General features: G+C 48.4%; 3 protein-coding genes across 3 annotated transcripts; 1 reads left to right on the top strand and 2 right to left on the bottom strand.

The window, feature by feature from the left end:
• LOC8073840 (17.8 kDa heat shock protein) lies at positions 5,387-6,246 on the top strand. Its single transcript, XM_021460343.1, has one exon. It carries the CDS (start codon positions 5,513-5,515, stop codon positions 6,005-6,007), a length of 495 nt encoding a protein of 164 aa, XP_021316018.1. The 5' UTR covers positions 5,387-5,512; the 3' UTR covers positions 6,008-6,246.
• On the bottom strand, positions 7,792-8,506 carry LOC8073839. Its single transcript, XM_002452616.2, has one exon. It carries the CDS (start codon positions 8,431-8,433, stop codon positions 8,017-8,019), a length of 417 nt encoding a protein of 138 aa, XP_002452661.1. The 5' UTR covers positions 8,434-8,506; the 3' UTR covers positions 7,792-8,016.
• LOC8073838 lies at positions 10,851-11,796 on the bottom strand. The gene has a single exon (XM_002452615.2). It carries the CDS (start codon positions 11,640-11,642, stop codon positions 11,190-11,192), a length of 453 nt encoding a protein of 150 aa, XP_002452660.1. The 5' UTR covers positions 11,643-11,796; the 3' UTR covers positions 10,851-11,189.

Below are 17,798 nucleotides of genomic sequence, written 5' to 3'. Positions count from 1 at the left end.
ACAAACTGCCTCAAATATGGTTGTAACACTTGATTCATAATGCATTGAAAGGTTGCTGGTGCATTTGTCAGTCCAAATGGCATTACTTTGAACTGGTAATGTCCTTGGTGAGTTTTGAATGCTGTTTTGGGTTCATCAGCTGGCAGCATTCTGACTTGGTGATAACCAGACCTCATATCCAATTTAGTGAAGATTTTGGAACCCTGCAACTCATCTAGTATTTCCTCAATAATGGGCATGGGAAATTTGTTCTTGATAGTAATAGCATTGAGTTTCCTGTAATCAATGCAGAACCGCCAACTGCCATCTTTCTTTTTGACCAGGAGGACTGGAGAAGCAAAGGGACTATGGCTATGTGTGATTAGTCCATGTTCCAAGAGTTCTTTAACTTGTTTTTCGATCTCAGTATTGTGTTGAGGTGAATAGTGGTAGGGCCGAGAGTTGAAAGGTATTGCATCAGGTACAAGGGGAATGGCATGGTCATAGCTTCTTTGAGGTGGAAGTGTGTGGGGTTCCTGAAAGATGTCAGCATATTGGTGCAGGAGCAGCTGTATGTTTTCCTCTGAGACTCTAGGTACTGTTTGGGGAATTGCAGAGGACTCTGTGTTTGTATGCAGCAACACATAGGCCCAAATGTCATTTCCCTTTGTTGACTTGTATAGGTGCTGAGCTGACATCCTGGTGACCTGAGATGGGGGTAGTTTAATGCCTTGTAAGGTGACTGGGACACCCTTGTGCTGAAAGGATATAGTTTTGTTTACCCAATCACAAGCCATTGGACTGTGCTGTTCCAGCCAGTCATAACCCAGAATGGCATCATAGGGCAGCAAATCCAGGACAATCATGTCTGCAGTGAAAGTATGTCCTTGAATGTACCATGTGAGGTCCTTCACTTGGGTTGCTGCTGTCATCCATTCACCATTTGCCAGTTTGACTCTTTGTTTGGGAATAGGAGTAGGTATGAGTCCTGCCATCTGCACAAAATGGGCACTCACAAAGCTGTGAGAACTGCCTGTGTCCAGTAAGGTGAGCATAGTTTTGTTCTTGACCGTTGTCTTCAACTTGATACAGTCTTTAGATTCAGTGCCAGCCATAGCATTTAAGGACAATTGACAGAAGTCTTCATTTAACAGCTCTTCTATTGCTATTTCATTCAGGAGGTCTTCACTGAGTTCTTTATCTAAATCATTGGCTACTAGAGCATTGAGATGGGGCTTGTTTCTCTTAGGACAGACCTCAGCATGTCCAGGATCAAACTTCTCCCCACAAGAGTAACACAGGTTGTTGGCCTTCCTGTAATCTCTTAGCTGTTTGTCTCTCCACAATGTGCCATATGTTGGATTAGGTCTAGCATCTGGTCTCTGGTATTGTTGCCTAGGCTGGTTAGACTGCTTCTGGTATTTGGCTTTCCCCCTTTCCACTTGCCTCTGTTGAATTTTTGCTATTGTTGCTGCTTTCTTGACAGTAGTTGGTGTGTGGGGCTCCACCACTGCTCTAATATCTTCTTTGAGGCCATTGATATAAGCAGTTGCAAAGAACTGCTCATCCACTTGGGATCCTTCCATTGAGACCTCAAATTGGAGAGCTTGGAACTGTGTTGTATACTCCTCCACTGTACTGGTTTGTTTGAGGTTTAATAAATCTGTCACAGCTGATCTATAGTCATCAGACCCAAATTCCAGATGAACAGCCTCACAGAATGCTTTCCATGAAATCTTCGGACGATGCTTCTTGTAGGCTTGCCACCACTTGGCTGCATTGTTTTGGAGATGCATTGCTGCAGCTGTAACCCATAACTTCTCAGGAATGGAATAGATGCTGAAATAATTCTCACAATTGTCAAACCAGATGGTTGGGTGAACACCATCAAAGGATGGAAACTGCATCTTGGGTAAGGAGTGGTGTGGCAGGTCACCCTTCCCATGGTTGTCAACTCGGTGCTTGTGTTGGTGAGAGCGAGCTGGCTTGTATGGAGCCTTGCCCTTGCCAAACATGTTATGAAATTCTTCATCTTCAAGCACTTCTGAACTTGATTCCTCACTGACAAGTGATTCTTCTTGATCAAATTGCTTCAAAGTTAGCCGGGCTACGGCCTGTCCATTAGCCTTGACCTGTTGGGAGATGAAATCTTGCTGTGCAGTGAAATTGTCCACCTTCTGATTGTTTGCCATAACCTGAGTCTTCAAGTCCTGTTGTGCCAGATTGATATCATTCATCCTGTCAAACAGAAGGTCCACACTTTCCAGCATCTGATCCCAACGAGACTTGTCATCGTCGCTTCTTCTCGACATCTCCTCCAACAAAATTTGAGTCTGCTTGGAGGGCTTGACAGATGCCGTAGTGGCACTCGGTGGAATGCCTGACGACTCCACGGTGAAGCAACAGGCTCGGTCGAAACCTCCCCTTTTGCGTACTTCACCAAAACCCAACTCCTGGAAGTAAGGCGGGATCGAGGGATTTTACACAGGAATAAGTATCCTGCAACCCAAATCCACGGATACTTCCTCGCCAACGCCTCCGCACCACGCTGGAACCGCTAAACTCCGGAATTTTACACGCGAACAAGTGCCGCGCAACCCTCGTCGCTGTCCAGGTGTGCTCAGTGAAAGAAGTAAGCTAAAAGTGGAAGCTTACAGTGGTTCACGCCGCCGAACGCTCAGTGTCGATGTAGTCCCCCAGTCGAAACAGTGGAAGCCGTAGTCGAAGTCGTGGACGAAGATCCCGCGGCTGCCCCCGTCGCGTCGCCGGAGTGCGTCCGCGTCGCAGGTGATGGAGCCGTGCGTCGGAGTGCCCTCGTCCGTCCTTCACGCGCCAGATCCTGTCGATCTAGCCCGCTTCCCGACACGCCGCCGCCGTGCGCTGCTGCCCGGTGTTGAAACGGGCTCCCGTCACGCCGCCGCCGTGCGTATTTGTGGCTGGTGAATCGGATCGATCCAGCAGGTTGGAAGGTGAGTGTAGGGTTAGGGTGGGTTGCCGAGGAAAGACCGTCTCTGATACCACCTGTAACACCCGTGGCCGCCGACGATCGCCGGCGACGTGAGAGACAGAGTGGATCGCCGAAGTCGGCCTGGCGAGCAGAGGAACCTCTGACCTCGCGGTTACTGTATTCAGTAGATAAAAATGTCATCCCCTCCTTACAGAGAACGCTGGTCCTTTAAGGCTTACAGACTGGCCACTCAGGCCCACAAGTCATAGTCTATAATATTACATGCATAATGGAAATACGTCTTCTCTTCTCAAAGACGCCTTTCTCCTGTGTCCTCATCCTCACGCCGTGACACACATTTAATTTCTTAATTCTTCATTCTCACGCAGAAGCCGTGTCCACGTTAGCCTAAACGTGTTGGCCCCTCCGATCTGTCTAGTTACAGGCCTAGATTGGTTTCACTGTTGGCTTCAAGAAGCAGGTTCACTCGCTGGAAACCTGATTCTGTTAATTCTTTTGCTGGCTATACGTTGTTGTCCGCTTCACATCGATACACGCGTCTACCCAGTATATGCCCCGCACCTGCCGCTTCTGGTCTCTCTTTATTGGGTGGCATCGCCTTCTATGATTGTTCCCGTCGTGTTTATCTTCCTCGGTTCTATACGTGTTCCACTTGACTTCCTCCTCGTCTCGAATGTGCGCCACCCTTCATCCCTTTACCCTGTTCACTGCCGCGTTTGTCTGTTTTCTTGCACGTACGGGCGCGTGCGCCCGCCACTGGTTAGTTACAACAGTGTGTTCCATCGCTTAGTGGCGTCTTGTGTTCGTGTTCAACCCGGCACCTCGCCGTGATGTGATGTTCAACGTGTAAAACTTCTAGCTTCTTCTTAATGAAACATGTGCTATGCATGTTCTTGAAAAAATTATAATATCAACGATGTACTAATCTATTGGCAGGTGTCTTGTTTTATGAAGTTGTCACAAAGGCCCGTTATATAGCCTTGTTCACGACGGTCTTAAAGTGGTCCATGTTTGGTTGTATTGTTTTTCGTCCTGAACCATTTAGACTAGTCTTCTTTTTGTTGTTGGTTTTGTTGAAGTTTGGCTTATGCTAATATTATTCGCTGATTTATTATGAGAAAAAATATTGTGATAAGTTCATGTGAATAGAGGGTAACTAATTGTTTCGAATCCAAACACGTAGGATCCCCACGGTTCGCTGCCTTCTATCATCTGATTAGGTTACATACGGTTGGTTGATTTATTGGCTAATCTTATTCGTTTGAGCTTATCAACAAATCTATTTGTCATCCAGTAGTGTCGTAACAAATCAATGAACACTATTTTTTACTTTCTGCTATGTTTTTTCAGTGAGGAGAACAGAGCGGTCGTATGGTTGGTTGTTGACTTGGTTCGGCTGCTCATTTGAGGCCGTCATTCGCGCGCGTCCTCGTCGACGTCGTGCGGATCGAATCCAGGACCTTTTTTCCATCTGCAAATTTGTAAGTTTATAAGCAATCTAATGATATTCGTAAATAACTTGATATATATTTCTCTAGTATCTAAATTCACAGAAAAAATTATACTTTTTATCCTTAAACTACATCACTCTGTCTAATAAATTATATTAAAAAATATAATATATAAACCTGTTGTTGCCTCGTTGGCCCAGGTTCTTTATGTTATTATCATCAGATGCCTGGCCGACCCCCTGAATGTCAATCTGAAGCGAACACCACCTTCGCATGCCGAAGCCGAACCTTGTTCAGTTCGCAAATTTTTAAGCTTTCTTTTTTTTTTCCACTGTAGCACTTTTATTTTTATAAGACAAATATTATCTAATCATAGACTAACTAAGCTTAAAAAATTTATCTCACAATTTACAGATAAACTATATAATTAGTTTTTATTTTTATCTATATTTAATGCTTCATGCATATGCCGCAACATTCAATGTGACGAGCTTAAAATTTTTTGAAAACTAAACAAAGGCCTTGTTTAGTTCCTAAAAATTTTGCAAAATTTTTTAGATTCTCCATCACATCGAATCTTTAGACGTATGCATTGAGTATTAAATATAAATGAAAATAAAAACTAATTGCATAATTTGGTCGAAATTGACGAGACGAATCTTTTGAGCCTAGTTAGTCTATAATTGGATAATATTTGTCAAATACAAACGAAAGTGCTACTATTCCTATTTTGTAAATTTTTTGGAAGTAAACAAGGCCAAAGCCTGAAGCGAATCGTTGGGCGCCTTCGTTAGGTGCTCATCTGATAATGAGATGGTTCCAGAATAAACTCGGTGGCGCGCGGGCCGTGACCTGCGGCGACTTGCACTACCATCTACTAGACACAACCAGAAGCAGCGGCGCGCCATGAGAAGCCGGTGCGCGCGCTCAACGTTCTGGATCTTTCTTCCGCATTCCCGCCACCGCGCTGGCGCCTATAAAATGAGGACTCTGTAAATTTTATCACGAGTACAAGTAGGAGTAAGCAACTTGTTAACCGAGCTCGACACTTGTCAGCCAAACCAACAAGGCAAGGCAACAACCCGAACCCCGGCGAGAGAAGACGAAGACTAGGATGTCGTTGGCGCTGTCTCGCATGCTGCTCGACAGGTTCTTCCCCGACGCCGGCGTCGGCGAGACGAGGCCACCGATGGACTGGAAGGAGACGCGGGACGCGCACGTGTTCATGATGGACGTCCCGGGCCTGACCAAGGAGCAGGTGGCCGTCGAGCTGGTGGACGGCCGCATCCTCCGCGTCCGCGGCGGCAAGCACAAGCAGGACCAGGACGACGGCGCCGGCGATAAGGGCGCCCCGGCGGCGGGCCACGAGGGAAAGGAGGAGGGGGCCACCGACGACGACGGCGGCGCCGTGAGGTGGCATTGCAGGGAGAGAGCCGGCGCGCGCGCGTTCGAGACGCAGTTCCGGGTGCCGGACGACGCGGCCGCGGACGAGGTGCGCGCGGCCTTTGCGGACGGGGTGCTCACGGTGACCGTGCCCAAGCGGAAGGGCGGCGGCAAGAAGCGGCACCACGGCGGCAGCAAGCCCGTGTGCTGCAGGTTCTGGCCGTGACCGATGCATTGCAAAACCACGCATGATTTCGTGCGTGCGTCCGCGTCAGAACCTGCAGCTTGTACAGTACCTCCTCTTTGCTTCAAAGACGTACTTATCCATGCGTGCGTGTAATGGGCGGATCCCTCGTTTCTGTACAGTCATTTCCTGTGTGTGACTCGCCAATTTTTCTCTTGTATGTATTATAGCGAAATTCATCTTGTTGTGGTTTAAGAAATCTGAGGTTGATTTCCGTTTCACGAGCAGTTGGCTAGTTGCGTGTCGCTTTGAGTGTGGATATCAGAATCGCGTACCATCCATAGTTGACGATCGGAGAGAGAGGAGGAAGGAAGGAAGGACGATGAGCTGAATGATGATGGGCAGGTACCACATTGAACTCTGTTCTTCAATTGCTTTCCATCTCCGGCTCCGGCTCCTGACGTCTCGCCTGCAGGCTGCGGCCTGGAAGCCCCAGCAAAGGCAGCACCTCAAGAAGGTTTGGGCGCAGCGCAGGCGGCCGTACTGGGCCGTGACAGTGAGACGGTTGGCGATTGCGCCATGCATGTCCCATCCATGTGAGATCCTTCTGTTTTGGGTAGGGGCGCCATCATTTTCTTACGAATTATTTGCTCCTTGGCCATTTCCCCTGCTGCCAAAATGACCAGATATACGGCCACTCTTCACTGGTCAGTGCGTCCTAATGTCCAATCGTCCTTTTCGCAATGTCTACTCTACTCCAAAGAACAGCTGTAGGCATAATGAGGGTTTTCTCTCTTCAGAGATGAAAGAGCCAAGAGTGCAATGGATTTTCTTGGAAATTCTATTCTGAATCTAATTTGGCTACGCTTCTGGTTTGCTCTCAGGAAATCATTACTCCTACAGAACACAGTATTATTGTAGCTGAAGCGTGTCGGGGGCAAAAGTCGTCGCGGTGTGCTAATGATTTCAGGCCCTGGACGTTAGACAGCTTGCTTGAACCTCTGCTCATTAGTCACAACAAACATTCAGAATGCATGAGGTAGTTCCACCTGATGAATTTGTTCTGTCAACCGATTCGTCCCGTTTAAGTTAAGGCCTCTCGCTTTTTGATGGAGAAAAGCAAGACGGCGATGATGGAGGAGGAGGCAACTTAAGTCAACTTGGACTGCATTGAGGATTGAGGTTACAACGGCTATGATGTGATGCAGAGCTATTCCACTCATTTAACGGCAGAGGACGGCGACTTCTGAGCCGCAACCGCAATAGTCTTGGGCTCTGGCCAAAAAATATAAACTGCGCAAGGTGCAATCTTTTCAAATTCTTTGATTTTTTTTAAAAGGACGGCAAGTGATTTACCATAATTTTTATTATATGAGTGAAACAAAATAAAACAGAGCACAAGAAAAACAACTACAAAGCCTCAGCCGGGGTGAAAAGAATTTCGTGCTACTGCACTCTTGTATTTTTTTTCGTGCACTCTTCAAATTTCGTGCTTTTATGTGTTACTGAACTCTTGTATCTTTTTTACAAACTTTATTAAAATTGCCACAAAGTTCACTTGGGTGTTGCTACACGCGTGTTCAACCAGCCACTCAAATGTTAACCCGACTACTCCGAGCATTTTGCACATGTATCAAGTGCATTATTGTCTTCGTAAACTGTTGAGAGCTACTCTGTTTACAGGGGAGTAGCTTTCAGAGAGATAGATGACGCTTTCAGAGCCATCACCGTAGTACCGTACAGTCTCCTCTGTTCTGCTAAAAGCAGCAATTTTTACTAGGATTATGAAACGAACAAACAATAAAAACTACAAAGCGAGAACCTGTTCACAAATCACAAGCAAGTAATGTTGACGATGATGGATCAGAGCGAGAACTGTATGAGAGCCGCCGCCGCGCCAACTTCTAGAGAACAGCAACCCAAATTTCCATAAACTTTTACATGGAACTCGCAGCACACGCCAAGTCTAGAGAGAGAGAGAGAGAGAGAGAGAGAGAGAGAGAGAGCGGGCAAGAAAGCCATGTACATTTACAGCGAAACCGAGGCTGCCGCTAGTGCCCTCCGGCGTTTGCGGTGAGCATGACGGACGCCGGCAGCGGGCTGCGAAGCGGCGAGCGCGGGGTCGGCGGCTGCTCGAGGCGGCGGCCCTCGGCGTCGTAGTAGATGGCTCCGGAGAAGTCCAGCGGCTGGCAGCGCTCCCCCATCATGATCTCCTTCCTCCACACCCCGTCCTCTGCCTCGAAGCTCAGCCCATCTTCATCTTCCCCTCTCCTCCTCTTCGACTTCGACCTGGCCTTCTTGATGGCTCCGCCGCCGCCGCCGAGGAACGGCACGACGGCGCGTGACGACGACAAGGACGCCGCGAGCCCCTGCCGCGGCCGCAGGTGCAGCCGCCTCGCCGCCCGCGACAGCCCGCGCGCGCACGTGCCCATCAGCGCCGTCACCGCCTGCGCAAGGCTCAGCCCCATTGTCCCTCGTCCTCTCCTCGTGTATAGCACTGTGCTTTTCTCTCGATTTTGCGTTCTTCGGTGGCTTTTTTCTGTGCGGCTGCGCGCACGCCATTTCGCGGGTATTTGTAGCGCCCAGCGAGTGGACGGCGACGACGCAGGCGAGCCGGTCGGGCGCGGCTGGATTAATTAAGCAACTACTAATCACTCAGTTACGGCGTATCCGATTTGGCGCGTGCGTGGTGTGATCTGATTAGTTTTTTTTTTTAATCGTGGCGGGGGCTAGCTAGGCGACCATGGAATGGCATGGACACGGGAACACCGGACACCTGCAGGTTGCTGGATGATGGGTTTAGGCTTGTGGATGACAGAAAGAACGCGAATTCCTGCGCTGGGCTTCGTCCCCCGCTGGCCCGCTGCGTGGGCTGCAATGCCTGATTCTGGCTTCTGGCCTGCGGTGCTTCGGATGTTGTTGGGCTAGGTCTTGAGGTGCACGTCCTTTGTCACGATGAACATTGATATGATATGATACTCACTCTCACAGTCCGACTCCAAGCCCTACCCCAGTCCGGACTTAAACACAGTGGAAGTTCTGTACTTCTGTTTAAGAACACCTTCAATGATGATTTAAGCCTTTAAGGCAGTTCCAATGCTAAAAAAACACATATAGTTTCTATTACCTATTACTAACTTACATAGATATTACATATAAAAACTATTTTCTCAATAGATAGTTTTGATCGAATAACTTTTAATCCAATCATATCATATCATATGTCTTGCGGTCAAAGAGCCAAATGGAGATGAAGTCGAGGTAAGCAGATTGTTTTAACCTCGCAAAATGTGCACTCATGTACCATCAACAAGGCCGCAACATCAGTCGAAGCTGGCCGGATAAAACTATAAATTAAAGGCATCATGCTTGCCCAAGGTAATTTGGATGCATGCTGACTTAGAGATTTTACCTTACATTATGTGTTTCATAATAGCCTAGATGTGTAATTTAGATGCAGATTTTAGTAGTTACTACTTTAGATCATCTTTGATAATGGTATAGATAGATAATTTAAATACAGATTTGTAGCGTTACTTTGTGCTTTTACAATAGAAAAGCATTACTAGTTTTAGGAAAAATATTTTTATGCTATTATTCTTAACGGTGATTAGAATCTACTGAATTGATAATCAAGTATTTCTTTCTCCATTTCAATTTCTATGGTTTATCTTGTTTTAGCGTGTCTCATAGTCATAGTATATAGGAGTATTAGTGGAAACACTTTGTTGGTGCCTCCAGTTAATAATAGCAAGATAGGTTACCACAAAGAAATGTATGTATGGATATTCCATCTTTGCTCATCTTAAATGATGTGGAATTTTTAGTCAATTTTTCCTAAGTTTTTTTCAACTACTACTAATGTCAAAAACTAAACCTTGGACTTTTTTTTGGTGTCAAATCTAGAGATGAAACGAAAAATAGGTGTGTGCGCCCTGCCAAATAGGAATCCTGATAATGTCAGCTAGCGTATCAAGCCTTGTTTAGATTCAAAAAATTTTTTGGATTTTGATACTGTAGCACTTTCGTTTTTATTTGATAAACACTGTCCAATCATGGAGTAATTAGGCTTAAAAGATTTATATCGTGATTTACAGGTAAACTGTGCAATTAGTTATCTTTTTTATCTATATTTAATATTTCATGCAAGTGTCGCAAGATTCGATGTGATTGAGAATCCTGTAAAATTTTAGGTTTTTTGCTGCATCTAAACAAGGCCTCAGAATCGAAACAATTTCAGAAGCTCTCGGGAAGTTCTAGCTGAGGAATGTCGGGCAATTGTGTTGGCAGTGGCAGCAGTGTGGCCACAATTTCAGGTCACGAAAGTTGGATAGCTTTCTAATCGGTTGAGCCAACGAATGAAAATTCAGAATGCATTGGTAGTTCCACCTGTTAAGTTGTTCTGTCAACCAACTCTTCCCGTTTAAGTTAAGCTCCTCTCTTTTGGGGCGAAAAAGGAAGATGGTGGTGAGGAGGAGGAGACTCAAGTTGACGTTTGGTTTCAGTCTTTAGTCAGTGTTTTCCAACTTTGATTGCCATGGGGCTAATTAGAACGGCCGGTTTGTGAGGTCGTGCCATTCCATTCAGGATAACGCAGAGAAGAGGATTTTTTTTTTGACCGGTTTACGAGTACTTGTCATTATGACTTGTTTAATCCTAGGACCTCTGCGAAAAATTTGGGCTCCCATATAATAGCTTAAATTCCTATAGCTAAGCAAGTCACAGGCGATACACGGACTGACCGACTGGGTGGTGGTCTTGTGCCTCAGCCTGTGTCATGAACATGATGATCCAAGATTGTAATCCTGCCCCAGTTTGAATGAATGGAGATCGGTATTCACAAAAAAAAAATACAATAGCTTAAATTCAAGTTGATCACACGGTCTGTTGAAAAAAAACAACGCAAGCATATTCCGTAGGTGATGTTTCCTTGGAGTAGTAGCAAAACTGAATTGTTGAATAGGACCTCCGAAACGAGAAAACAAGTTGAGCGGTTGAAGAAAACATCGTATGAGATTAGGGCGAAGCTCACACGTATGGGTAAAAGCAAGTTAAGCATCTCGAAACTTTAGGAGAGGCCCTCACTAATCACTACACAAGCCATTATTAATAGCAAGCACGTACCAACGCCAAAGAGAAGAAGAAAACAGACAGAGCAGCGGGCAAGAAAACCATCATGTACACTAGTAGTAGCAGGGGAGAAAACAGAGGCACTCCTCCCTAGCTAGTACGCGGCGCCGGCGTTGGCGGCGAGCTTCATGGATGCCGGAAGCGGGCTGCGCAGCGGCGAGCGCGGCGGCGGCGCCTGCGCGAGGCGACGGCCGTCGGCGTCGTAGTAGATGACCCCGGAGAAGTCCAGCGGCTGGCAGCGCTCCCCCATCATGATCTCCTTCCTCCACACCCCGTCCCCCGCCTCCTCCTTTGCCGCCGACGACGCCTTCCTCCTCCTCCTTTTCGACTTGGACGAAGAAGACGACGACGAGGAGGAGGAGAGCGGCTTCTTGACGCTTCCGCTGCCGCCGCCGCCGAGGAACGGCACGATGGCTCGCGACGAGAAGGACGCCGCGATCCCGTCCCGCGGCGGGCGCAGGTGGTGCAGCCGCCGCGCCGCCCGCGACAGCCGCCGCGCGCACGTGCCCACCAGCGCCGCCACCGCCTGCGCAAGGCTCATCCCCATCGCCCTCGCCCGCTCTCTCCTCGCCGTCGTCTTCGTCTCCTTGCTTGCTCTGTTCTTGGAAGGCTTGTGCTTGTCCTTGTGGCGCGCGCTTCGCTTCGCTTTCCCTTTCCCTGCGGCTGCTGGCTGGTGGCGTTGCGCACGCCGTTTCGCGGGGTATTTGTAGCGCCGAACGGGTGGGCGGCAGGGCGGGTCAGTCGCGACGGTTTGGATTAATTAGCCGACTACTAATCACACCCCGAGGACCAAGAGTAACCGGAATGCACGGACGCTTTGCGCAGGTGGCGCGACAAGCGGCTCGCTGGGTGGCTGGCATGGAAGTGGATTTTTGCTTGCGCATGGAACGCACGCAACGGGACCGCGATGGAGCGTACAGTATTGAAGAGGGCGATGGAGACGGGCTAGTAGGCCTGTGGATGGCAGAAATCGTGCCATTTCGATGGCTTTTCTGTGATACGTGGCCGTTTTGGTAGATGGGGGTCTTGTTGGCGGTTGGGCGGAGCGCGCGAGCCGCGGAGTTGGCTGAATTGAAAGCTGCGACGGAGACGGCCGAAAGGAAAGCGTGGCCAGTTATGGAATGTGCCACGTTGTAGTATTGGTTAAGGTGCTATATGTGCCTATAGTACATGTCAATCTGTCTCGAAAGGATTAATTTGCCTAACGAAGATTGCGAGACAGCGAGAGTACAGTACAATTTGACGGGCTGAGCCTGATCGAGAGGAATCCGAGTACGTGTCAGTTACATTTGGGCACGACGCTGTATGGCGTTATCAGGCGCATTACTGCCCCGATGGTAATTGGGAAGTATTCTACTTACGACATGTAACCTACCTTCATGTGTCCAGCGACCAAAAGAAGATGTTCATGTTCAAAAAAAACAACCAGAAAGAAGTGTACTAATGCGAAAGAAGTCGAGTCAGAGCCACAGAATCGGTCAACTGGAAGCACCGGCAAATATACAAATTCACGGCATATTGGAATTTGGAACAACGAAACAGGAGTCGTACGTGCTGGAGGTCAAGGGTCAACTAGCGAATCGTCGTTAAACCAGAATCTCGAGTCCTGACCACAGCATTAGCAAGCCAAAGTTGATGAGAAGCAGTCCAGTCTCGTCACCACTCATCACCAGTGACTGTGCGCCAACCAAAGCTAACCAGACAGACTAGCTGTCTGAAACCCCTCGCACCATAGGCCATCGCAGATCATCAGTGCTCGTAAGCGAGATCTACCTACCAACTAAGATCATTAAGCGCCGCCAACCGACCGGAGAAGTTGCCCTTGGATAGTTCATTCTTCTCCTCAGTGGCCACCACCACATGTTGTCACGTTCACATGAGCTTGTGAAAATGTGGACGACGGGGCGGAAAGTCGTGGCGAATTCGTGCGTACGTCGTCAGATCTGATCCGGCGACGCCGCGGGGCTGCGCCTGCGAGGCTGCGACGCGACGATGGGCTGCCTCGCGCACTACGGGTGCGGCGCATAGGCATGCATAGCCGCCCGGCTGGGGCACAATGCAAGCACACCACAAAATGCTCCGCGTTCCCCACTCGGAACGCCAAAAAGGTTGCATGCGTGCCGTGCCGGCGTTGTGTGGTGGTCTGGTGGAGAAACGAATGATCGTCCACTCCACTGACGCTCATCGTCGCGCGCACTCGCACGATGGCGACATTTTTCGCCGTCTTGGCCTGGTGCTGGCCATCATTTTCCGGCTGGCCGGCTGTAAAGGATGTAGGAAGAGTCATCAACCACCCGGCCGGTCCTACGCACGAGATCATTTGAGGAGTGTACATATCGCCTCCGATCCGCTCAGCGGATTGAATCGCCTCGAAATTGAGTGTACCAATATGCACGCTGTGGTGCAATTTGTGTCGTCAAGTGAGTAAGTGACTCGTCGTGCTCGTGCTGTCGTGCACTCGTGCACATGCTGTTGCTAAATAACAAAAGTGCATATGTAGCTGGAACTGGACACACAAGTGCACTAGCGAGATGTTGTCCATTATATTATTGATTGATGTACCGCTGCGGTGAGTGGTGGCAGCACTGTGGTTTTCGCCAAACTCCAACGTGGTGTCTATCCTGTTCGCACTTGCACTTGCACCACCCAAGTAGCCAACTAGTACAAGGCCACCAAGGATAAAAGATATTTTTGGGCGAACTTGCATCGCAGCTAGTGATCGATCTGAGGTGAGGGGTGAGGCAATGCATGCAGCTTCAGTGATCGCAGCCAGTCGCGCCTCATGACAAGATCGATATTATTGTTTCCCACAAACCTTTGAGAACATGTGACCTAAATTTGGCTACAAATCTGTTATTGTTTTCCACTTTTTTTTTCTATACATATTTTGATGCTCTTGGTGTGTACAGAAAATACTACGAGTCTTCCCTGCTACAGTACGAAACGAACCATCTTGCATGAACAGGAATCATCAGTGAGGTGGGCCGTCAGCATCCCGAACTTAAGCCTAACATGTCTCCCAAAAATGAATGCACGAGCCCACTCCTAACTCCTCTCAAGACGTAGTACGTTAGATCGTTAGGTAGCATGATTTAGGCATGCGCGCTTGTATCGAAAGGAGACCACTAATGATCGTCGTACATGAACTTTGCGTTTGAAACGATGTATTATACGTACAGTTAAGTTGCTCGTGAAGGACAGGACAGCCCAAACGGCCAAACTGTTAGCAATTGATTGCTCGGTCGAAACCCGGCCACAGTTGACGCGTGCGATTGGACGGCTTTCCTATTATAGGCTCAACCACGCTTCTGTTGGAGATTCTTGGCTGCCGAAATATATGTGTTTGTCTGCGCGTGTAATGATCAAAACTAAAGTTCGGTGCACGTTTGTTTTCGTCCAAGTCGTCACTTCTCTTGCTGGAAATTAAAAATAACTATAAGAATCTCTATATCCTATTTGAAAGAATCTTACTATGGACGGTACGACAAGGCGATCAGTACAAACTGTGCAAGAAACCAACTGCGCAACGAGACGAAAGAGAGAGAGATTTGCTGGAACCCATTATCAGCGGGCACACACACACACACACCAGGAGTGAGTGGTACAACTGTGCAATCAGACGCATGCGTCGGGTCCGGGCGCCGGCCGGAAGCGATCCATGTCAAGCGGCGGCAGCGGCAGCGGCAGCGGCAGCCCCGGCCCGTTGCCAGATCAGATCGGTCGGTCTCAGATCAGTGCGACCGCGACGCCGTCGTTCGTCGGGAACTCGCGTGTCCATCCGCTCGCTCGCGCGCGGTGCGTAGTGGCCTCTTGCTGCCCCTGTCGTGTCCTGCCGACAGCGACCGCCCGGCGGGGTAACGATCGTGAGGCCATGGGCGATTGGGCGTCGTCGTTTGGAGGTAGGAGTAGGGGTTAACGACGGGACAGGAAAAAATGTGCCTTTGACTAGCTTTCGGCCAGAGAGGCACGGCTAGTTTAGTCGCATCGCGCCACTAGTGCGCGCCGCAATTAGGAAAAGTTGGGGGTGATGACGGGCTTGAGGTGTTTACTAGAGTGATGACGGGCGATGGCGATTGGCGAGTGACGGGCTGGCCGGCGTTGACTCATCAACGCCTGTGCAATTTGACCGAATTTCAGGCTTCCAGTGGCGAGGGAACAAAAGGTGGGCGGCTGACTGCTTTCGTCTACAGTTGCAGACCGAGTCGCGATCAAGTCTGGCAGGCTTGTCGAGTCGCTTGTGTTCATCCGTGCTGCTGCTGGTTTTCCAGAGTTTGCGCTTCGTCTGCCCACATGTGACGTGAGCTACTCTAAGTCAACCGCGTCCGTCGAGTCTGCTATACTCATGTACGGAGTTACTCGTACGTTATTATGGCCAAGAACGGTGCAGTACTTCTAATCAGGTGTGTTTGGTAACGGTTGACCATGCCGGTTGAACTGAAACGTCCGGCCGGAGTTCGGCAATTATGTTCGTCGGGTTCGTGTGACTGCGTGAGTGGAAACAGTGGAGACGTTTGTGCCGGCAAAGGTTCTTGATTCATAATAAAAATGTCCTTCTATTCCTTTGCATCCCACAGCTTATACATTCCACAGCCGGAGTTAGAGTGGCAAATACTTATCATCATGTCCTTCAGTTTGGCGTCACTTTAGATAAGTGCGGCAAGTTGACTCCAACCATTATGCAAATGGACTTAGCATTTACCAAAATACATAAAACTCCAAAAAAAAAACCCTCCAATCGTTATGCATTTGGACTTTGCATTTTACATAGCTATGCATTTGGAGGGGGAAACTTGGCATATATGTTAAAGGAGTCCGGCTATGCAAATAGAGATCACGGGATTCTCGGTTCCACCTCGCGGGCTTTTTTCTTCCCTTCGCGCGGTTTCCCTTCGCGCCGCCACCACTTCTCGGCGACCGGAAACTGATGGGGAACAGGACCTGATGGAGATCGGTACTGGAGCCAAGGGGCGAACCTGTACGACGATGAACTGATGGCCAACAGACGACGAACTGGTACGGTGAACGGGAACTAATGGAACGGGAGATCGGTACTGCGCAGCTCACGATCGGTACTGCGCGGCTGTTTGGCGCGGGAATTGGTGAACGAGAGACGACGGCGGGCTGTTTGGCGCGGGATCGATTGGCCGCGCGGGAAGGAGTGCCGCGAAACAAAATTTCCAGGAAAAAAACGGTTGGAGATCACCCGATTTTAGCCTTGCCATTTTTATTTGGGGGTTTGCAATTTGCCTAAAATGCATAACTTCAAATGCATAATGGTTGGAGATGCTCAATCATAATCTCCAAAAAAGAAATATAACTATAGGATTTATTGTAATATATATGGTGATAATCCACCACATAATTTCAGATGATCATATAATCAAAATGGATCCAAACAATCTTATTATTTCAAAAAAAATGGATCCAAACAATCTTAATCTTAATCAAAATGGAACCATGTAAGTGGTATATACATCATAATCTTATTATTTCAGATGATCATATAATCACAATGGATCCAAACAATCTTATTGTTTCAAAAAAAAAACTAGTTATTCTCGATAGCCAAACAATAGTAAAGTATTTTCTTAAACAACTGCAAATTCACGCACAAGTACTTACATGGTTGAGGCGCCCCAGTTCATGGCCCAATGATTCCAATCAGGCAAAGAATTATGACAACCAAAAATTATTTTCTTACAATTAGCAGGGGCCACACGTACCCCTCTACCACAAATTATAACATCCACTCTGTTACTTAGGGAGTTAGATTAGAAAATAGTAGACTAGCACACCTACCAAGTGGAGCATCTTCAGCAGACTACTTAAACCCACTACCTATCCTATATCTAGGTAGTGGAGGCCAAAAAACTCACTCCAACAGGCTACCTACTTGACTACCTAAATTTGTTAGCCCAACAAATTTCCCCTCCCACTACCTACATTTGTTGGGCCAACAAACCTGGCTACCTATTTTTTTCCTTCCTCCCTTCTCCTCTCGCACGCACTCGCACCCGCCGCCGCCGCCTGTGTCTCGACTCGCACCCGACGCCAACGCCTTCTCCCACCGGCCGCACGCCTCCTCCCCAATGGCGTGGGCACGGCGGCCCTTCCCGGTGGCTCCGCCCTTGTCCAGCGCCCTTCCCCGTCCTTGCTACTCTACTGCTCATCACCGATGCTCTCGATGGCGCCCATCTTTGGCCTCGGATCTCGGCTGATCTTGGCCGGCAGGCGGCACCTACTTCAACGGTCGTGACCTCGACTCCCCTCCATCCCCTTTCCGATGGCGTTCGGCCTCTGGCAAATCCCGCCCCATCTGCTTCCCGCGTGAAGCTATCCATGGCCGAGTTGTTCTATGGCAACAAGGAAGAAGATGACATGTGGGTCCTTAATGTCATAGACTGCTAAAATAAAATTAGTTACTATGTTTTAGCTAGTACTGTTGGAGTTGGAGGTAAAATATAGGTAGTACAAAAATAGTTGGCTACCTAACCAGACATTTAGGTAGCCTATTTTAAATAGTACTGCTGGAGATGCTCTAAATATGAAGATATGTTGCCCTTGAACCACCAAGTGCAATGTGGATCACTTATCAGGCCACAGGCCTTATTGATCGTTCATCGACTCGTCCAGGTAAGTATGGAGATATGCTATCCTTAGGCGTTGTTTAGTTCACCCCGATTTTCTCCGTCACATCAAATCT

This window comes from Sorghum bicolor, chromosome 4, assembly GCF_000003195.3.
Source record: "Sorghum bicolor cultivar BTx623 chromosome 4, Sorghum_bicolor_NCBIv3, whole genome shotgun sequence".
Taxonomy (NCBI): Eukaryota; Viridiplantae; Streptophyta; class Magnoliopsida; order Poales; family Poaceae; genus Sorghum; species Sorghum bicolor.
The sequence above is the reverse complement of the archived record's forward strand: the minus strand, read 5'-3'. Positions and strand labels throughout refer to the sequence as shown.

Coding starts and splice junctions, on each gene's coding strand:
- LOC8073840 (XM_021460343.1), top strand. CDS start 5,513: ATGTCGTTGGCGCTGTCTCGCATGCTGCTCGACAGGTTCTTCCCCGAC.
- LOC8073839 (XM_002452616.2), bottom strand. CDS start 8,433: ATGGGGCTGAGCCTTGCGCAGGCGGTGACGGCGCTGATGGGCACGTGC.
- LOC8073838 (XM_002452615.2), bottom strand. CDS start 11,642: ATGGGGATGAGCCTTGCGCAGGCGGTGGCGGCGCTGGTGGGCACGTGC.